Genomic DNA, 20332 nt, shown 5'->3' on the forward strand with positions numbered 1-20332 from the left:
AAGTAGCTGTAAAAACCACAATTCTTATTGTCCTTAGTAAGTTATAAGGACACTATACCACCCGCAAGGCACAATGGAAAGATCACACATGCGCACTTGGTCACAAATTTAATTGATTCCATGTTGAATGCTAAGAAAAGTTTTAATTGCACTAACAGAGTACCCAACATATCAATATAAATGAAGGGACAATCAGTGGTGCTATCAAAATGTATAATACAGGAAACTGTTTAAAAAGGATAGAAAAATTATACTCAGGACCCATAAATCTTCCTCATTGTAAGCATATGTAGTGACTCGTTCATGCAGGTTTTTTATGCAAATAGAATTTTTTTTCTTTTTGAAGAACTCCATTGTAGCTATGAGATGAAAAATGTATTGATGTAACAATGTATTATGGTAATGTTATAGCTTTCTTCTATTTTGCTTTTAGTGTTAGGATGGCTAAAAGCTTATTTAAAGTACCTAACTGACTTAATGTGCTTCCGAAAGAGGACGCTGCCATGTACCTTATCCTTCCCCTATTACGTTTGGTACCACATCACATGGCCTCTTTCTACACAGGCCACTTTGATGAGAGAGATGGGCAAGGGAGCTCGAATTGCAGGCAGTGGGTGGCAAGGTTACCGTCCTCTCAACCTGGCCAATCCTCCAGCACTTCTTACCTAGAACGTTCCTCCTAAGGATGAGAAACATACTTGCCTTCCAGTGAAAGATGTCCCAGGCTTCTTATCAGCCACGTTTGCAAGAAAATAGTACTGCTAACCACCTGCTTGCTGGGTTTGGGTTCAGACAAGGAGGTCCCAAGCAGGGGGCCATTGATTTACGCAGTATCGAGAATTGGCACTCAAAGGCTGACAGGGGAGCTCCCAGGATGCCGGGGTACTAAGCAAAGCATTCAGGGTGGCAGGACTCTGCTGCTCTCTCTGCCTCTTTGGAGAAGGGTTAAAAGGAGAGGATACCCCTCCAGGCCACCAGGCCAAAGCCCTCCCCTCCTGAAGTCCACTGCATGGGGCCTGCCAGGGCGTCGCCCAGGAAATGCAAGACAGGAGGCTTCTGTGGGAGCAGAGGGTTGACAAGCAGGTGCAAGTGCCCGCCTCCCACCGCCTCTCGCCTCCCCTCAGCCTTCTGCCCTTGCACAGGCCTGGCGGGTAGCAGTGACCACAGTGTGTTCAATCCAATCAGATAAACTGGTCGGGTGTCTCTTCAGATTCCAGAACACTTGGAAATGGCAATTCTGCCAAAAGAGCCTCTGTCAGAGATGATCTGGGTGACAGGCTGCAGTTGAAAACTTCATCTATTGAACCTGAGAAGAATGACAAGGCACATTATTATCATCACTGGAAAAACAAAAACAAAAAAAACCAGCAGGGCCTTAAAACTCACACAGCACACAACGTAACCATTTCAATAATTAGTAGAGACTCCTGACTTCCTCAGAAAAACTCAAAAAGCCAAACGGTTTTTTCTGGCTCTTTGTCTACCAGCAGGACAGGGACCATGTGCTTTTCCACGGGCTGGAGTAGGAGGTTGAGGGAGAGCGTGTATGAATGCCCGGGAGTGGGAGGCCCTTCCAGGATCGGAAATACTTACGAGTAAGCATGTTTGCTATAAACTTTGGAAAAAGGCAACTTTCATTAATACAATTAATGAAGACTCTGCTTTTTTACATCTGAACATATTTTACAGTGCAGGTTCATAGAGACTGGTGTGATTGTGTTTGTCTTTCTTTGTGTCTTTTCTTCACGCAATTAGCAGCAAGAGGCCTGGTGCAAGGAAGTTGCCTTCCTGCCCAGACTAGCACGGGGCAGGAGAGTGGGCTCAGCAGAAGACAAACCCAGACAAGACTTGACAGATGTCATCTGTCTTAGCCACAAGCTGACTGAAAAGTCTCACCAGCTGCTGGGGAGGGAGGAGGCACTGGATAGTGAAATCTAGATTAAAACCTGTTAGGTAGGGGCGCCTGGGTGGCACAGTGGTTAAGCGGCTGCCTTCGGCTCAGAGCGTGATCCCGGCCATCTGGGATCGAGCCCCACATCAGGCTCTTCCCCTATGAGCCTGCTTCTTCCTCTCCCACTCCCCCTCCTTGTGTTCCCTCTCTCGCTGGCTGTCTCTATCTCCGTCGAATAAATAAATAAAATCTTTAAAAAATAAATAAATAAACAAACAAATAAATAAATAAATAAAACCTGTTAGGTAAAGGGTTCTTAAGATTTGTTCTTTTGTGGTCTTATAAACTCTGGAGAACCCTTTCAATATTTTTAAAGATCGATGTCTTGACCATGCATAGTCCTCCCCCTCCCCCCAGCCGACATCGTCTGTTAACATCTGTTGCCTTGAATGTGCCCAGCAGGAAAGCATCATTCCTTCCTAATATTTAAATTATTGTTAATATTTAAATGAGGAGTAATACATATTTAAATGAATAATATATTTTAAAATTATATTCTGGGTTTGTTGCACACTGTAACTGCTGTGTCAGAAAACTTTAAGGAGCCTAAAAAGAAAAGTCACCGTATTTCTTCTTGGTAGTAAACATTTCTTGCTTCTTACTTTCTGAATTATGTGATATCGTATTTCCCCTTTACCAAGGGGCCTTTCTTTTTCAGTTAATTGACTTTCCACTCCCGTGATATTATTCTACCCATCTATTTAACTACCTTCCTCGGGTACTTGAGAATTTTTAACATACCTCTGGAAGTTACGCTGAATTTTCGGTCAGAGAAACTGCTCCTTCGGATTAAAGGTTCACTCATTTTTTCCAGAAATAATTTAATTGTCTCCTTCTTTTCTGGACTTGTACTTGACAAATTCAGAACTTTTCCTTTCACCTTTACAGTGGAATTGCTGAGCCCAAACCAATAGAAGAAATCAAATAATGCATCAGCTTTGAATTCATACACAAAGCTCAAATTTTCTCCATTAACCACCTCATTTCCTGGAGGGAAAAAATTTTTTACTGCCTCTTGAAAGTCAAACTGAAAGAGAGAGAAGCATTTAATTAATGTCATGGATATAACTACAATGTTATATTACAGAATTGTATATTATTATAGAATTATACCATTGAGTTAACAATGGCCCAAATATCCAAGGTAGCACACCCCTTATTTCTTTTTCATTCTGACAAATATTTTCTAACAGTTGGCTTTTGTTTTTTAAAACAAACCTCTGCATTTGCATCCTCGCCTTCTGAAGCCCTTGAACTTCTTGGTTAAATTGACATTTATTGTTTCTAGATCAGTTGCTAGAAACCAAGTTCATTTTACTGGTAGTGATAATGAAACAATAGAAAATCTGTGTGTCTGGTTATAATTAAGCTCTGGGGACTCGTACTTGCATGAAATGCACAGACCCCTTTCTATGTGGTTAGCAGCCCTGGATTCAGATTGACCAAAGCTTACCTGAAGCCGGTAGCTTTCTCCAATCACCGAGGAGATGACCATGTCCATCCCTTGCTCTATCTGTCTTCTTATTTTGGGGTGCCTTGTGTTCACAAGAAATGCATATGTTCTTTCTAGACGTTAGGAAGCAAAATTCAAATGGAAGTGCGCATGTGTGACAAAAACCTACTTCTTAGCATTTGATAAAGCAGTGATTCCCACCTTATTTGGAGATGTTATTCATTTGTAACTTCCCTTGGGTTCCCTCAGATCCTCCCTGCAAAGCGTAACCGGATTTCTACAAATGTTCCTGACAATTTTGTAAATGTGAAGGAAGCTCTGGGATACTGTAACAGCTGGTTAGAAAATCAGCTCCCCCATGAAGCATGAGAGACTGTGGACTCTGAGAAACAAACTGAGGGCTTCAGAGGGGAGGGGGGTGGGGGAATGGGATAGGCTGGTGATGAGTAGTAAGGAGGGCACGTGTTGCATGGTGCACTGGGTGTTATACACGACTAATGAATCATCGAACTTTACATCAAAAACCAGGGATGTACTGTACGGTGACTAACATAATATAATAAAAAAATAATTTAAAAAAAAAGAAAAAAAAGAAAATCAGCTCCCCCAAGTGCACTTTGTCACCCTAATGATCACAGATGAGAACCAAGTCCCAGGGTGTGTGTCCCAAGGCATGGTCAAAACAGCCTTGCTGGATAGTTAAACAGCGACTTGGCTCTCACCAACATTTCCTTATCTGCAAAGCAACATCAGCCAAGTCCAGGGAAGGAGGCTGCCCCGTGCCTTCTCCCCCCATCACCCATCTCTCCCCATCCTTCCCCAAAGACCCGGCATGCCTTCTGCCAAAGGGCTAGTCTAGGGTTTTAAGGATCAAGACAACTTGAGACTGAGTCCCCACCAGGTCGCACCCCAACACAGTCCCCAGCAGAAGTCCTTCCCATGGTCTAACTAACACCACGTCACCGCCCTGGCAGACAGTTGTTTCGTTGGTGGAGGTGGTGGTTTGATTTGGGATTCTTTTTTCTTTCTTTTTTTTAATTCCTTATGTCCAATTCTGTCTGATTCTATACAATCTAAGCAAAGAGAAGGTTGTTTGTTCACCAGGAAATTTGAACTATTATAAACCAACAGTTTCTTAACTTTTCCGGTCCCCAGAATCAAGCTCCATGACCTTAATTAGCCAAGTGCACTCTCTAGACAGACACATAACATAGGTGGTCACTCTCTGTTTAAAGGCCATGGACTAGCCATTATGTGATTTTGAGAACTGAACATTTTGCATAGGCTTTGAGAGCCAAACCTGTGGTCCACCGGTAATGAGTCTTACAATCCTGAGGAATATATTTTGAGCTAACTTTTGCACTAACCTTATCCATCTTATTTTTTCTATCCCTGTTTCCTTTCTCCCAAATTACCATTTTTGGGGGGCACTTTAAATATAAATTACCTTATATGCTCTTTGAGATAACAGATTAACAAAGCAAGCAAGCTATTTGATACCGTGAATTAACTTTCACACAAACCAAACTAAGATCTTTAGGTTCCTTAGATACTAAGGGCTACCACATTCCACAATTGTGCTGGTTGGGCAGGTTGTGCACTGCACAACTCTAGAGGATGCCATTGACATTCACAGACACCATTTGTACAGTTATTATGACAAACTTCTGCAAAAGATTAGTGAATTGTGTTGAGTCACTGGTGGCTTTTTTCTAATTTGCACAAAAGTGCCGTTTAGCAGCAAGATTGGACGTGTTACCTTACTTATAATTTTCATAATTTAAACTTGACCATCTTAAGCTTCTGTATCATAGGAGCTCTTTAGTTCATGGCTTTCCTCACAATTACACAGCACTGGGTTTCTGTACCCCCTTCCACGATAGCTGTCATACAACTGTGTACCTTTTGTAGGCCACCCGCAAATCCACAAATACCTCCTGTACCATTCCCTGCACTTTCATTAAAATACTAAAATGGAGAGGTCTCTTATTCTTTCTTAAGATTCCTCCTGAGAGTTCGACGCAGGAGGTGTACTTGATGTCTGTGAATTACACTCCTGGAGAACTCTCCAGCTTTCCGGTCATCATCAAGCCAAATAGCATCAGGGGCTCAGATGCTCTAACAAGCATGGCTTGTTACCTTGTGTTGTGTTCCCAGCCCCTCCTGCCGAGAGAGTACTGTGACTGAACTACCAAGTGAGCAGAGAATCTGAATGATTCTGAATGACATGAACAGAGAATCAGCTCCACGAATCTGAATGAGAATGAATGTTTGAGAAAGTCTATTTGGAATTTGTAGATCGTTTCTTATTACCTTGGACTCATTTTAAGAATGCTATTTAGAAGGAGAACTAAGAAATTCTACCTCTATCACAGAGCATGATGCCTGTGACTTTCCCCGACATAACATGGAGCAGGAAGAAGGGAAAACGGAGATATTTTCATATCGGAACTGGAGTTAATAGAGTTGTTAGCAGTTAATTGGATTTCTTGGAAGAAACGATAAAGAGATACCTCTAAAATTGAAATTTGAAGGCCATAGCATGAAACATAAAAGCATCTACAGCTGCTATTTATTTCTTTACCTTAGTTTCCTTATCTATAAAATGGGTATAAGCACCTCATACGTAGGATGACTATGCATCTTAGCTCCCCTGGGTCAGTGCCCGTTTATACCTCAGTCCTAGCATAATTATTAATAGTACCTACTTTCATGCTCAAAAATGTTCCCATTTGGATGAAAGCCCTACAAGGCTGTTGTGTCAATTAATGACACGGGAGTACACCTCACATATGGAAGCAATCGGTATGTGGTGGACAGTATTATAGATCATCACCATCATTCCAGCCATTTTTGCAAACCCTGCAGACTCGGAACTCGATAGCACTTCCTGTGTAGACAGGAAGTGAAGACAAAACCCGGAGACAGAGGGCTTCTGCCATCAGATCACTGAGAGGTTCTGCAGGCTTGGGCTGTGCTTCAGATCATCTAACTCCAGGCTCCCGGCTCCAGGCTCTTCCTCGCTCCCGACCTTGTCACAGCTGACACCCACCCTGCTTACTCCATGCACAACTTCTGCCTCATTAGTGTGCCACAGCCCACAGCCCCAGGAGGCAGAATCCAACCAAAAATATTTATATACCTACCTTTCGAGGTGTCTTTTTTGGTCTGTACATTCACAAAGAACAGCATTGGTTTGCTCAGGATAGTTTCCCTGTAGTCTTTATAATCACAGTAGTTGGTCAGTTCCACATATCTAGGAAAAAAGCAGAGATAATTGCAAATGTAACCTACCCCTCCATCTAGGTCAGGAAGGGGATGTCTTGGACAGGTGCCTGCCACATCCACAGATCTCGTGAGAGAAGTCCCCTAAAATGTATCCTATGGAGGCAGTCATATTTTGTACCATAGAAATAAATCCCCTCCCTAGTCAGATGAGCAATCGGGACACAAACCTAAGGTGGTCCTGATCTTTGGGGTGGCCTGGCACCAATGCTTGGCTCTCAGGGGCAATTTTCACAAGATCATGGCCAGTACCATCTATCTTCTGGGCTTTAAGAGTTAATTTGAAGCAGTAAGAGCTCCGTGTCTCTCCAGATTGAGAAGGAATTACACTCAAAGAATGAGAGAAGCTGGGTCTTCTCCAGTCATCCTGCTAAACTGGTGGGTCTGAAAATTTTCCTTTTCTTCTCCTCCCCTCTTTCCTTCTTTAATCCCAAAATAAGATCCCAGGCCCTCCATAGATGACACACTCAACCAATATTCATATGAACTAATTCCTATCTCCCTAATCCTGAGCTTTGTGCAATGAAGGGGAAAAAAAGAGCACACTGCCGTTGGACTTTTGTCCACGGCCCTATTCATTTTAGCCTCCTTGGTTTTCATTCATTATTTCAGCCTGGGGAGTTCTTTTTTGCTTTTTGACTCTGTCATCCAGCATGCCAGCTTTCTCCCCTATTCTACGACTTTTCCAAGTAGTCTTTCTACCTTCATCGTTGATAAAAAAAGATAGATGGAAGCGCAAATCGGCTCCTCTCAAGAAGATGGCTAATTTCCTGTCCACACCCAAGCTCAGACAGCACGTAGATGCAGGCAGGCGGAATGGAATCCAGCAGGCTGGGCGATGCGCCTGCCACAATCCCTCCTTGACACAGACCTGGTTCCCCATTGAGAGGCACAGCTGTGTGCACCTGCATAAGGTGAACGGCTGCCCTGGCTGACAGCACGGGCTGCTTTTGCTGTGCTGCGTGTGTTTGCTTCTTACATCTAGTCACGGGCAGAGACAGCGCCAGTGTTTCTCTCTGGCTTGTCGTCTGTCCGGTGCCAGACAGGAAAATTACAACCTTGGAGGGATCTCCGCTGCAGGGAGCTGCAACTACGCCGTCCTCTCAGCCTCCCGCCCCACCCGGCTTCCCACAACCCACTCAGAGGGGCCGGCGCATGAGACCTGGACCTGGGCATGGTTTGCGAGCACATGGGGAAAATATCTACCCCCGAGGCAGAAAAACACAGCTTCAGCTTGTCTGTCTCCCAGCTTGGTTTCTTAGAAATCTGTATCATTATCTTTTTCCTGGGATTGTCAGACCTGATTGCGAGAGCTTTTAAAACCTGACCCCTGATGGAGACTCTAAAACACTTCCTGCCTTGTATTTCACCAGGCTTTTCATGTAGTCTCTGCTTCCCATGCCAAGGGCACCGGGGGTGGTCAGGGGGCTTGTCCTGGGGTAGGGAAGGGGATACAGGGCTGGTGTGTTTCAGGGGAGGGAAGGGGGTGCAGGTGTTGACATTCAGGTGAGGGATGAGGGGGGCAGGAGTCGGGGAGAAGGGGTGGGGGACCAGCAGGAATGACAAGGGAGTGGACTGCGGAAGATAATGCAGACCAGGAATTTTGTATGGTTCTTCCATGGTCCCGCTCCTGCCCTCATCCTCACCTGTGCTGTGAGCAGCACAGTGCCCAGTGAGAATGGGGAGAGGTGGGGCACCTGAAGGGGAGTGGCCCTCATGGTCCGTATCAGCAGGGAGAGAACATTCCTGTTCTTTTTTATCCCAATTGGCCAACTGCCAAAGGCACTAAAAAAGGAAGCAAAAGAGAAGGAGGGAGAAAGGGAATTACCATTTTCGGAGTTCATTTGCTCTCATTCATTCATTCATTCATTCAACAGCAGTCGCTGGGCACTGATCATGTGCTGGGTACCAGGTAGGCGTCACACATGCTTTATCACACAGGAGGGGCTCAGGGCCTGCGAGGTGGGGCTGGGATAGAGGGTGGCAGTACAAGCTGCAGAGAGCCAGTAAGGTCCGTCGTTGCAGGGGGGGTGGGCAGAGGCGCCGAGGAAGAAAAAAGGAAGAAAACCCTTGTAGCCACGGAAGAAGAAAAGGACAAGTCCGACTGGAGTAAATATCAGCAAGATAGATGCGTGATGATGGGGTAGAGTCAGGTGCCACCTGTGACCCATCCAAGGCAGATTTTCCTATTCTCCTGCCTTGTTTACCATGGAGTTAATTTATAGTCATTTAAACATTTCATATTTTCCTCAGGGTGACTCCTTTGATCTGTCACTATCCATGGTCTGAGGGTCATTCTCGAGGGCGTGCACAAGGCATTGATACAGAGCACGTCTGGAAAATCTGCCATCCCAGTTACTATTCTGATCTTGCAAATGACAGTGCAGCACTTGCCTCTGCCTTCGAGACCAATCAACATCCAGTCGGAGGGACCATCGATTTTATTCTGATGAATCCACAGCTTATAGGAAAAGGATGAAAATCTCAATTTAGAAATGACCACTGGTTGGGAAAATAATCAGTGTCCCCCAGAATACTGTGGAAGGTTTTGTGGAATGCTTTGGGGCTCCGAGAGCTGTTGGTTCTCGTGATCAGAGAAGGGGGACCGGGCCAGCGGAGGCGGGGGGCTTCCGGATGGCCACACACTGAGTTGAATGCATAACCTATACAGGAGTCATTCTTTCTGGAGTCTGAATTTAATAAGATGCCCTGAATAATAAAACTATGCTCAACATAATTTAATCTTCCTTTGATGATTTAGAGGCACTTTTAAGATCTTAACGGGGCTGTAAACATCACCACAGAGCATGTCAGTTATCACGACGCCACAGATGTGTGAAAATGCTGCTATTTATATGAGAGGTCTGTAACAGAATTTACAGACAAGAGATTGTAGCAAGATCCCTACTTAATGAACTCTACTTAAACCGGGTCACAAATAAGAAATACCTTCTTAATTCATCATTCTCAGCCTCCCAGTGATGGTACAATTGTTAAACACCTTGAAATTCCAGTGAAATTAATGAATGTGAGCATTCCTTTGGAGTTCACCGTTAGAAAATTCGGATATGTAAGTCACTAAAATACAAAAAGACTGAGGACCTGGTTGTGAAGTCTCACAGGTATTTAAGTATCTGACATTCGTTCACTGGTTTTGTCTTAAGATGAGCCTTACCAGACTACATTAGGGACTAGTTATTTCAACTTTAATCATGTGTATTTCTGAATTACTAATGCAAATACTGCTTCTTGTGTGCTGGATGTTTATTATATTTGCTGAAGTTATTAAGGATGAAAGGCAAAGGGTCTAAGATAGCTCCTTTAAACTCTCATGTCTTCATTGCGTTTACCCTGGCCCCAAAATGCTTCTAGGCTGAAACTTTCTATGCCTGGCTTCAATCCAAAGATTGAAAGGCAGACCAATGTGACGTAATGCACAGTGACTCGAAATAAGAAGATCTAATTCATGCCCTAATTGACTGGCTGTGTGACCTCAGCTGCAAAGCCACAACTCACTGTGACCTTGAGTGAGTTACTTCACCCGTCTCAACTTGTGCCTTCATCTGTAGAAGGGATAGAACAGGATCTCCTTCTGTGCGAGGACTCAAGGCAGCACAAGCAATAGAGACGTGTGTACTTGGGCCCATAGTAGCTGCTCAACAAACATGGTTAGTATCTTTAATCCTGGCCAACTCTGCTGGCAGCAGGGTAAAGTTCTATAGACTTGTGATACACAAGCAGGGCTGTGTTCCTCTGAGTGACCAGGAAAAAGCACAACAGGGGCATCTGAAAAATACATGAGCAAGAGTTACTCCTTCCTTGCTTAAATTCCCTTCCTCCATTTTTCAGTTTGGAAGGCTAAAGCAAAGCTTAAGGAAAGCAATGCCTGGAAGATGAGACCAAGAAAGAACACTGTATTTTTGCTTCTAGCAAATCCGGAGTGGTCGAGAGATCAGATCATTCCCCTCTGAGATGCCTACCTTACTCTGGGGGTTCCTTCTGGTTTCACATCATTTCTGGCACCATCTGCAAAGCTGTGCCAAATCTCCCTTGGCTCTGGGAATTTAATGCTCAGAGGCCAGTAAGAATTCAAACCTATGGCTTCTGTCTGAGGGTGTGTGTGCATGTGTGTCTGTGTGTCTGTGTGTGCGTTCATTTAAAAAACTATGGAGCGTGGAGCCCAGAAAAAGAGGAACACATTTGGAACAGTCCTTATGTAGAAGGTCCAGAAACTGCTTATAACTTCCATAATCCTTTGCTGTGACACTACGCAAAAGCACCCCGCCCTTGGGAGCAAGCAGGATGGCCCTGCTGTGCTTCCAGGGTTAACGTGACAGCTTTATGTGGGGCCTCTGCCTGAGCTGTCATGCAGTTCCTTTTCTCTCACTACCTCCCCTCCCTCTGCCCCAACTCTAGGGAAATTAAGCAAAATTTTCTGATTTATCACCTTACTGTCTGGTGATTCGAATCAAGGACACACATGTTCATCTACTCATTCATTCATTCGTTCTTGATGCTCAGTACATGCCCCCCACCCCACCCCCGTCGTGGGGCAGAAATGATGCTTCATGCACCCATTTATTCATGCAATAAACACGAAGCCCATGCACTGGGCACTGCGGATACAGAAAAGCAAAAGGAAAGAGTCTGGCTCTCAAGGAGCATCTAGTCTATTAGAAAGACATAAGAAAATGCACCCTGTCAATATAAAATGATAGACTGGTAAAACCTGGTTGCTGAAAGCGTGATCACTGGGCCATCAGCACTGGCATCGCCCAGGAACTGGTACAACTGAGGAGTCCTGGGCTCCTCCCTGGTTTTATTCAACCTAAAAGCTGTGTTTTAATAAGATCCCCAGGAGAACTGCGTGCTTATTTCAAGTTTGAGAAGCACTGATCGGAAGACATGGTCCCTGCCATTCAGAGGCTTACAAACGAGTTAATGATTCAAACACAAATGTCCGAGAAAGGCATTCAGGTGTTAGAGGGCCACTGGCTTATGTTCTGGTTATTTAAATAAGAAAGAGCAAAGCAAGAGGGGTCTGGCGTTAGAACCATTTACTGAGCTGAGACACACAAGAGGGATTGTTCTGTCAGGCCAAACGTCCCACCATTGGGTAGGCCAACGCAGGAGGAAGGCGTCCCCCGCAGGAGTCACGGGGTAGCTGAGCCATGGGGACTGTGGGGTGGCCGCGCTCGGGCCTGCAGGCGGGCATCTGACAAGGACCAGGTGAGCTGAGAGGAAGAAGCGGACCAGAGCGTGGCTGGAGGTCCAGAGCAAGGCTCCTGAGGAAGGAAGCCAGTAATGGCACGTGGCTTTTGAATCATCAGATCTGGGTTCGATTTCTGTCTCTGTGACCTCAGCAAGTTTGTTTTTTTGTTTTTGTTTTTAGCTTTGCTGAGATTAGTCTCCTCACCTGTAAAATCTGGCTAACAAAATGTACCCCATCAGGTGGCTAACGGATTGGATAATGTGTGTGAGGCACTTGGCTTACGGGGCTGCTTAATAATATTCTCGGCTAACATTGGTCAAGCGATCCATATGTGCCAGTAACTGCATTCAGGACCTCATACATTTAAATTCTGAACAACAACCCTATAAGGTTGTTGGTACTATTATTTCCATTATACACTGAGGAGACTGAGTCACAGGGATTAAGACATCTCCCAAGTCCTTCAGCTACTAAACAGCAGAACCAGGATTCAAACCAAGGCAGTCTGGTCCTGGCCCCCGGGCTCGTCCACATTGATTCTAGACTGCATTTCATGCAAATCAGAGCTCAACACATAAAGGATGATTAGTTCATCACTATCCTTACATGTCCTAGTGAGGGGCTGCTGTCCTGGGCAGGTCACCAAATCCGAGACTCAAGACACCAGGATCAAGGCAGAGGACCAGTCGCAGGGACACGACGGGAGCCCCCGAGTGCTGCACACCGCAGATGCGGCCACGATTGCTTCTACGCCTCCCGCCTCCAGTCAGGGTCACCCCAGAGAGCTGAGCCTGGGCCCGCAGACACAGCCTGACACTTCCCGGGGCAGGTGGGGGCGAGACCTCCCCAGGCCCCAGCCCCGACTCCACCTCCCCTGGGCCCCTGTGTCTCCCCACTGCCCCCTGCCCCAGGTGGCTGACCTCCGGGCGGGTGTCCCTGTCCCCATCTACCAGCTGGTCGCCTGTGGCCAGGAGCAGCACACATGTCTGCTTTTAGTGGCTTCCTCCAGGCCGCGGGATTTACTTCCTCTTTTCGCCTGATTATATAAGATGCTTACTGTCTGCTGTAATTCCAGTGATTTCTCTGTTGATTCGGGAGGCTTCTGAGAAAGCTGCTGCTGTCTACAGGAAGCCAGAATCCTTTCAGCTTCGGGGCTGCTGGCTGAGCGCAGAGGCTTACAGCTGGCCAAGGCCACACAGGCCTGGTTCTACTACTCACCAGCACCTCGCTTAGCTAAGTTATTTAATCTGAGTCCTGATTTCCTCACCTGGACAAAGAAGGGAAACACCAAGAGTGCCAACTTTGTAAGCTTTTGGGAGGTCAGTGTTGTGAACTATTTTGTGCCGTTCCTGGTATTTGAGCGAACATTAGTGCCGCCATTATTACAACACACTTCTCTTTATCACCCGAACAGCCTCCTTCGTGCTCAGGGACTTCTGGAAAGAAGGGGGGCGTTCCTATTTGCCAAACACGTGCCATTACATCTCACTAAGAGGCTGCATCCCGTGACAGGAAAAAACGTGTGTGCGTTCCTGGTTATTTACACCTGGTAGCCCGAGCAGGGCTTGTCCGTAACACAGATGGCAATTCTGAGCGTGAAAGAAAAAAACAACAAGAAAGAGCTTACCATTCATTCCCGGCAATTTAGAATCGGTTTTTCCAGAAGGCTCTCGTTCCCTCAGGTTTACTGAGTAGGCATGAATTTCAAAAACGTTTAAGTATCAGAGGACACACCCCAGTAAGCGGAACCACCCTCTCTGTCCTGCTCTTATTGTCTGAATGAGTGAACCGCGTGAATGCCAGGGTCATAGCCCTAAGCCTTTTCCTGGGGAAAGGGCCTCATGAAATACACAGCATGCATTTCTGAGGCCTCAAAAAGGAAATCCTGCTTACACTGTAAGCTTACCCACACCAAAAATAGTTGTTGAATGGGAAAAAAAAGAACTAAGTTAATTAATGGAGCAAGGATCCTTAACCTGGATCCAAGAATCTCATAAACTACGTGGACGGTCAGCAACATTAGTGTGTGTGTGTGTGTGTGTGTGTGTGCATACACACACCTCTGGGGAGATGGTCTACATAAATCCTCAAAAGCTCTATTAGTCTAAAATGCGTAAGAATCATTGCTTGCCTTTCTCATTCCTTGGCCATCTTGGCAGCTGCTGTTGGTTGGAGGACATCCCACACCTACGGTGGGAATATGGTGGCTGAAGAGAAGATGAAAAAGTTGCTGGAGTCCATCAACTCCAGGTCCTAACTGGACATGAAAAGCGGGAAGTACATGCTGGGGTATAAGCCGACTGGATGACTGGCAAAGCAAAGCGAAACTGGTCCGCCTCAACAACTGCCCCACCTGGAGGAAGTCTGCAATAGAGTACTATGCCCTGTTGGCCAAAACTGCTGTCCAGCACGGCAGTGGCAATAATGTGGAATTGGGCACAGCAGGCTGAAAGTAAATAATGCACGCTGGCTATCACTGATCCAGGTGATTCTGTGATCTTTAGAATTGTGCCAGAACAGACTAGTAAAAAGTAAATCATGCAGTTTTTCTTCAGTAAAACTGGCCAAAGTTTACGGAAGGAAGGAAGGAAGGAAGGAAGGAAGGAAGGAAGGAAGGAAGGAAGGAAGGGAGGGAGGAAGGAAATGAATCACTGCTTTGGAGTAATGTTCTGAGAGAGGAAGCTGTATGCTATCCCCAAAGCCAAAGACAACTTTGTAAATTTGGCAAATCTGAGGAGGCAACTTGGATGTGTGCATTCTGACTGTGCGCCCACTTTCTGATCCATGAAGACAAAACCTCTCACTGCTGCCCACAACCCAGTCTTCCCTCCCTTTCCAGAAGGCTCTCTCCGTCCAGATCAGGTTCGTCCTTCAGGACTGCACACCCAACCCATAAAAGCCTGCTTCCCCTGCCACAGCATGTCCCCTGCGAGAAAGACAGATCGTTCTTTCTATCACCCAAATTATTCTCAGATGCTCCTTATGTCCCAGGGTCCAAAGGCCCTCACTCAACTGCTTTGACAATGAGAACCTTGTTGTTGCATCCTCACTGCATTCTGGGCTGGTCATTGTTTATTTTGGACTATAAACTGCCAGGGGACCACTGCTGTTTAATAGGCTTTTGTGTAGGAGGTGTTCAAAGCAAGAGTTTAATAACCAGACTTCGACATCATTTTAAATTTTGCCACACTGCTTGCTAAGATTGAGGGAGCTGGCTCTGTCAAAAGCCTAACCTATGGCTTCAATTAATTTTGGACATTTTAATTTTTCATAGTCTGTTCTCAAATACAATGGTTACCTTTTTTTATTCTGTGCAAATGTGATTTCTAACTCAGTTCCTCCCATAGTCCATAGTCCCCTACTTATGGGTTATAATATTCAATTCACTAAGAAAGGGAGAAGTTCTTGCTGCAGAATGGTTTTTCAGGCATTCAAAGCCCTCACTATCTTTGTGTGGAAAAGCAATGTTTTTCCCGGCAGCCTTGAAGACAGCGTTTTAAATATCTCATTTTGTTTGCTTGCCCTTCTTGGTTCCATCCCACCTACAGTGAGCCACAGTGCTTCTGTCGTTCCCGGTAGCGAAGGCTTTATATCTTCATAGCTGGCCAGCTTACACATCTCTGATTCAAACTCTAGACTGCGTTGCCCACTTCCCAAAGCTCAGTTCCACAGCACAAGCATAACACCCACCCCCACCCCCCAGCACACACACAAGTACAGGATGACCTCTGGAAGGTATGAGGCCATGTAGAATCAAGCACGAAGCTCCCTCTTCCTTTATCCCATGATGATCAAAGCCTGCTTCAGATGGACTATGGCCTGCTGGCTGCAAGTTTGCTAAGAAATGCTTCTGACACTTTGGCCACAACAGCTAAGCATCCTGGGCACTCGCCATCAAATTAAGTTTAGGGCCAGCTCTGCACCAGGATCCTGGAAGCTACACTCATTGCACTTATCTTCCCAGAACTCGCCTCCCCACATCACAGCCCACATGGCCCTGAGGTGGACTTCATACCTGGCTTTGTTCCTTTCTCAGCCATGGTTTGTTTCTTTTTTTTTTTTTGAAAGCTAAGGCAGGCCAAAGATGGGAAACTTTGAACTTTTGCACGCTTTTCCACTGGGTCTCCTCACTGGATCAAGCCAGTAATACACAGAATTGAGCAGCCTCTCCCCTCCCCACAAATCCAAAGCCAGGGCATTGAGTCTCTCCTCTGCAAACACCCCCTGAAGGGTGTGTCTCCATTTGAGCTCATCTGACCCAGTTAAGGGCCCAGAAAGGGAAAATCACCCGCCAGTTACGAGCTCCCCACCCAGCCCTACACCACGCGCCTGCCCTGATGCCCTCCTGGGCGGCTTCAAGCTGCAGCTGCAAGATGTCAGTGCAAAGGGCAGAAAAGGCCAGGGCTGGGGGAGCCGTGCACCTCCAAGTGACGTTAGCAATGAGGCAAACCTAGAAGTGGCAGGAAAGGCGGGGGTGGGGTCCCGGCGGGGGGGGGGCACGAGGAGAGGGGGACAGGGGTGGCGGGAAGCCGGGCCACCCGGGGCTCCCAGGAACGACAGCGAGGTGGAGGCCTCTGCGGGGACCTGGCGAGGCCACCCACCTCTTGATGTAGCCGCTGAGGCGGTAGAGCTGCCCGTCGAGGCACACGCGGCCGTCGCCGAAGACGTTGAAGCCACCGCGCGCCGCCGCGGGTCCCCCGGGGCCGGACACCACGAGCTGGTCGCCGCGCAGCTGGAAGGCGCCGGGCTGCAGGCGCAGCAGCTGTGCCAGCGGCAGCAGGGCCAGCTCGCAGTCGCACGTCCACAGGCTGCGCAGCTCCCCCGACGAGATGGAGGTCAGGCTCGGCCGGGCGGCCGGCGCGCGCGCCACCTCCGCCATGCCCCTGCCCGCGGCGCCCTCGGCCTCTCTCCCCTGGCTCCCGCGGCAGGTGCCCGCCCGCCAGCAGCGCCGCAGGCCCGGCGTAGAGAAAGCGGGTCCCGCGCCGCGCCGCCCTTTTATCCGCCCTGGGTGCGGCCGCCCGCCCCGCCCGGGCCTCGGGCACGACCCCGGACGCTCCGGACCCAGCTCGCGTCGGGCTGGAACTTGGCACGCTCCGGGCCGGCCGCGCCTGCTCGCCGCCGAGGGTTACTCATCCCCCTCGGGTCCGCCGCTCCACACCCCGGGCCGGGCCCGCCCCCGCCTGGCCGACACCGCCGGGCCAGGGTGGGGACGGTCGGCCCGGGGGCGCTGGGCCTGGCCTCTGGGGAGAGGGGAGCAAACCCCCGCGCGCGAGAGACCCCACACCTCCGCGGACCGATGGGGGGAGGCGCGTCCGTCTCCCCGGCTCTCCCTGCCTGGGGTCCAGGGGTGTGCGGGCGGTGCTGACTTCGGACCTCCGCTCCCAGGCCGACCCCGGTGTGGAGTCAGTTACCCACCACGGTCTCCCGGCTTGTTTTCTTAACTTTTCTTTTCTTTTCTTTTTTTTTTCTCCACACCATACCCTGCATGTTCGCTGCTCTCCCTGGATCCCTTTTCCATGTGGAAATTCCACTGATCATCAGGGCACTTTTCCATAAAGCCTTTGTGACTCCACCGTGGATTTCATCTCTTTGCCTCGGCGTGCTTCTCCTGCAGGTGGACCACGGGCCACAGTGCACAGAGTAGTGGGGACCTCCGAAAGGACCTGGCATTCCTGCCTCCTGCCTCCTGCCCCGCCCCCGCGGTAGGCTGAGCTCCCGAGTCCCCGGAATCTGTGTGTTGAGTCAGTCTATAGATGCTGGAGTGTTGGCTATGTGCTCATTCTGTGGACATACTGAATGTGCTCGGTCTCCTGAGGTATGAAGGACTATTGCATTCAATATAGTTAAACAACTGTTTCCGAACTACCTACTAGGAGCCGACAGTAGGTGAATTCTGGGCAGACTAGGAAGACTACGCACAAGCCCTGTCCTTGCCTAACTCCCAGTGTGGTTATAGAGGGTACTGAATAAAGCGCTCTGCTGAGGATAAACCTGGACTTATGGGGGAACGAGTAAGTCAGCCCAGTTTTGAGGAGCTGGGGAGGCTTCCTGAAGTACAGTAATTTAGGACACAAAACTGGATCCTAAAAGTTGACTAGAACTTAGAGGATATTTTTAATTCCTCTTTGTGGGCACCCAGCATGGACCCCCGCGTAGGTTTAATCAAGTTGAATGAAGAGCCTTTCTGACATATCTTGTTGCAACCCCAGAATATAAATGCACTCCATTCACTCCCTTCTCCAGACATGGGTGCCTTTGCCCCAGGATCAGTCCCCATTGCTGAGTCTCACTGAACAAATCTAATTCACCCAAGATGCACTGACCACGACTGAATCAGTCTTTTGTGGGGAGGAAGAGGGAATGTGCCCATGAAACCAGCACCCAGGGGGCTTCTCTCACAAAGTGAAGCGTGAGGACCACTCCGCAGAGGATAGGCGTGGAGTGGCTGAGGCTCTAGGCGATACCCAGAGGCTGAGGTTGTGTTCACAGGGACAGACGTGACACTAACTGTGGACCCATCACACTCTATTGGGGCATTCATTCTTGCTCCCAAAGAGATCAAGATGAGTGATATAATAGGTATATTGACTAAGTACTATGAGAGCAGGGTCAAGAGAGTGGTTGGTTCTACCTGGGAGGCCCCAGGAAGGGTTCTCAGAAGAGGTGACAAGTGGGCTGGACTTTGAATACAGGGTAGGAGCTCCCAGGTGGAGAAGCATCGTGGATAAAAAGTTGGGAGAAAAGATCCTGAACTAACCTATGCAAAGAGAGAAAGTATGGTCTATAGGGGGAAGAAGGGGAATTCTGAATGGCTAATACAGGCAAAGTCTATTTAGGGTGAGAGGGGTGAGTTTTATAAGAGATGAAGCCAGAAAGGGAAGTTGGAGCCAGATTAGGATAGGCTGTCTGAGTTGTCTAAGAATTTAGATTCTTAAGGCAATGCAGAGCCTTTGAATGTTTTGAAAGAAGGATGTGATATAATTATGCCTGAGCCTGAATAAACACCTTTGGTCATGGTCATGTAGAAGATGTTTTAAAACAGGAAGATTGAAGGCAAAGAGACTAGGTAGAAGACTGCTGTAACAATCCAGGTAAGATATAACGAGAGTCTGAACTGGTTCACACAGTAGCTGGGGGCATGGAGATGACAGGATGAGTTTGGGAGATTTTTGAACTAGAATCCAGCAGGATTTTATGAGCAAATAAATGAAGAGGGAAGAGGGAGACAAAGGAATAGAGAGAGACGTTTAGTATCTCACTGGGGTACCGACAGAGATGGTATAGATTTTGAGGCACTTATGGAACATCCAAGTCGAAAAGTGCAGGAAGCAGCTAATTAGCTGGGTCTGGAGTTTTGGAGAGAAGACAGGGTTAATGATTGAAATTTGAAACTGATGAGCTCAAAGACAGGGGTTAAAATCAAAGAAATGGATGGGAGCATCTAGCTGATAAGTGATAGGGTAGGATCTTGAGCCCAAGGCTTTAGTTTACCTCCACGAATGTTTATTGAGCACCTGCTCTTTTCTAGGGCCAGCGGTTTGCTGAAGATTATGGAGGAATAGGCAGTGAAAATGAGTAAAGCAAAACCTCATTCAAAATGGGGTCAGGAAGACTGGAAGTGGGAGCTCTTATACAGGTATCACACATATCATTCATTACTTTAAGAAGACACTTACTTTCCATAACCCGGCAGGAGCAAGGAAGTTTTTCTTCTTGCCCAGCAACAAACCCAACCAATGAGAAGCTGCCACAACCCAGCCAATGAGAAACTGCCATAACTCAGCCAATGAGAAGACACCACAACCTCAAATTCTCACTCTCCTCCAATGAACTTTTTTTATTTCCTCCAGCAAACTGTCATTCAAAAACACCCCTCCCAACTCCCTCCTTTCCTCAAGTAACGGGGAAGAATGCAGGGATCGGCACAGCTGGTCTTCTGGCACCACATCCAGACTAATTGATGAATTCTAGCTCTATTTTGCTTATAGCATGTCTCTGATCTCTGATCTACTCAACAAGAGTAACTGCTACAAAAGTTGCTTTCCTGGTTAGTAAGGTTAGTGAGGGCAGGTCCACTGCAGAGCCCCACCCAGACCCACATAGACTGAGCTCAACATTGTTGATCACCCTTAAACCTACACCGTCTGTGAATGATTTGGCTTTGTTGAGGGGTAAAATGTAGCATAAGAATTTTATGTCACAGTTACATGCAACTTGTTTAGATGAATGTAGCATTTTCTCCCACCAAAATCTGTTTTCTTTATAAAGTAAAATATCAACATTTATTATCTAAATAGAAAGATTAAATGAAATTTTTCTTTGCTTCTTCATAGTTCTCTGATTTACAATTTTTCTACATTTTCCAAATGAGTACGTATTGTTTTGTACAGAAAAATGGTGTCAAGCATAATAAAAACATTCTAAAGATGCT

General features: G+C 47.1%; 1 protein-coding gene and 1 pseudogene across 1 annotated transcript; one reads left to right on the forward strand and one right to left on the reverse strand.

The window, feature by feature from the left end:
• Window positions 1–93: 93 nt before the first annotated feature.
• Window positions 94–17050, reverse strand: MEDAG (mesenteric estrogen dependent adipogenesis). Its single transcript, XM_045797013.2, has 5 exons — window positions 16503–17050; window positions 6551–6660; window positions 3405–3517; window positions 2693–2978; window positions 94–1306 (listed from the first exon to the last, which is right to left on the reverse strand). Exons 1-5 carry the CDS (start codon window positions 16778–16780, stop codon window positions 1182–1184), a joined length of 912 nt encoding a protein of 303 aa, XP_045652969.1. The 5' UTR covers window positions 16781–17050; the 3' UTR covers window positions 94–1181.
• On the forward strand, window positions 14102–14436 carry LOC148109381 (large ribosomal subunit protein eL30 pseudogene; annotated as a pseudogene).
• Window positions 17051–20332: the final 3282 nt, after the last annotated feature.

The sequence above is a fragment of the Ursus americanus genome, chromosome 10, assembly GCF_024610735.1.
Source record: "Ursus americanus isolate L20-20 chromosome 10, mUrsAme1.1.p, whole genome shotgun sequence".
In the NCBI taxonomy this organism is placed as follows: Eukaryota; Metazoa; Chordata; class Mammalia; order Carnivora; family Ursidae; genus Ursus; species Ursus americanus.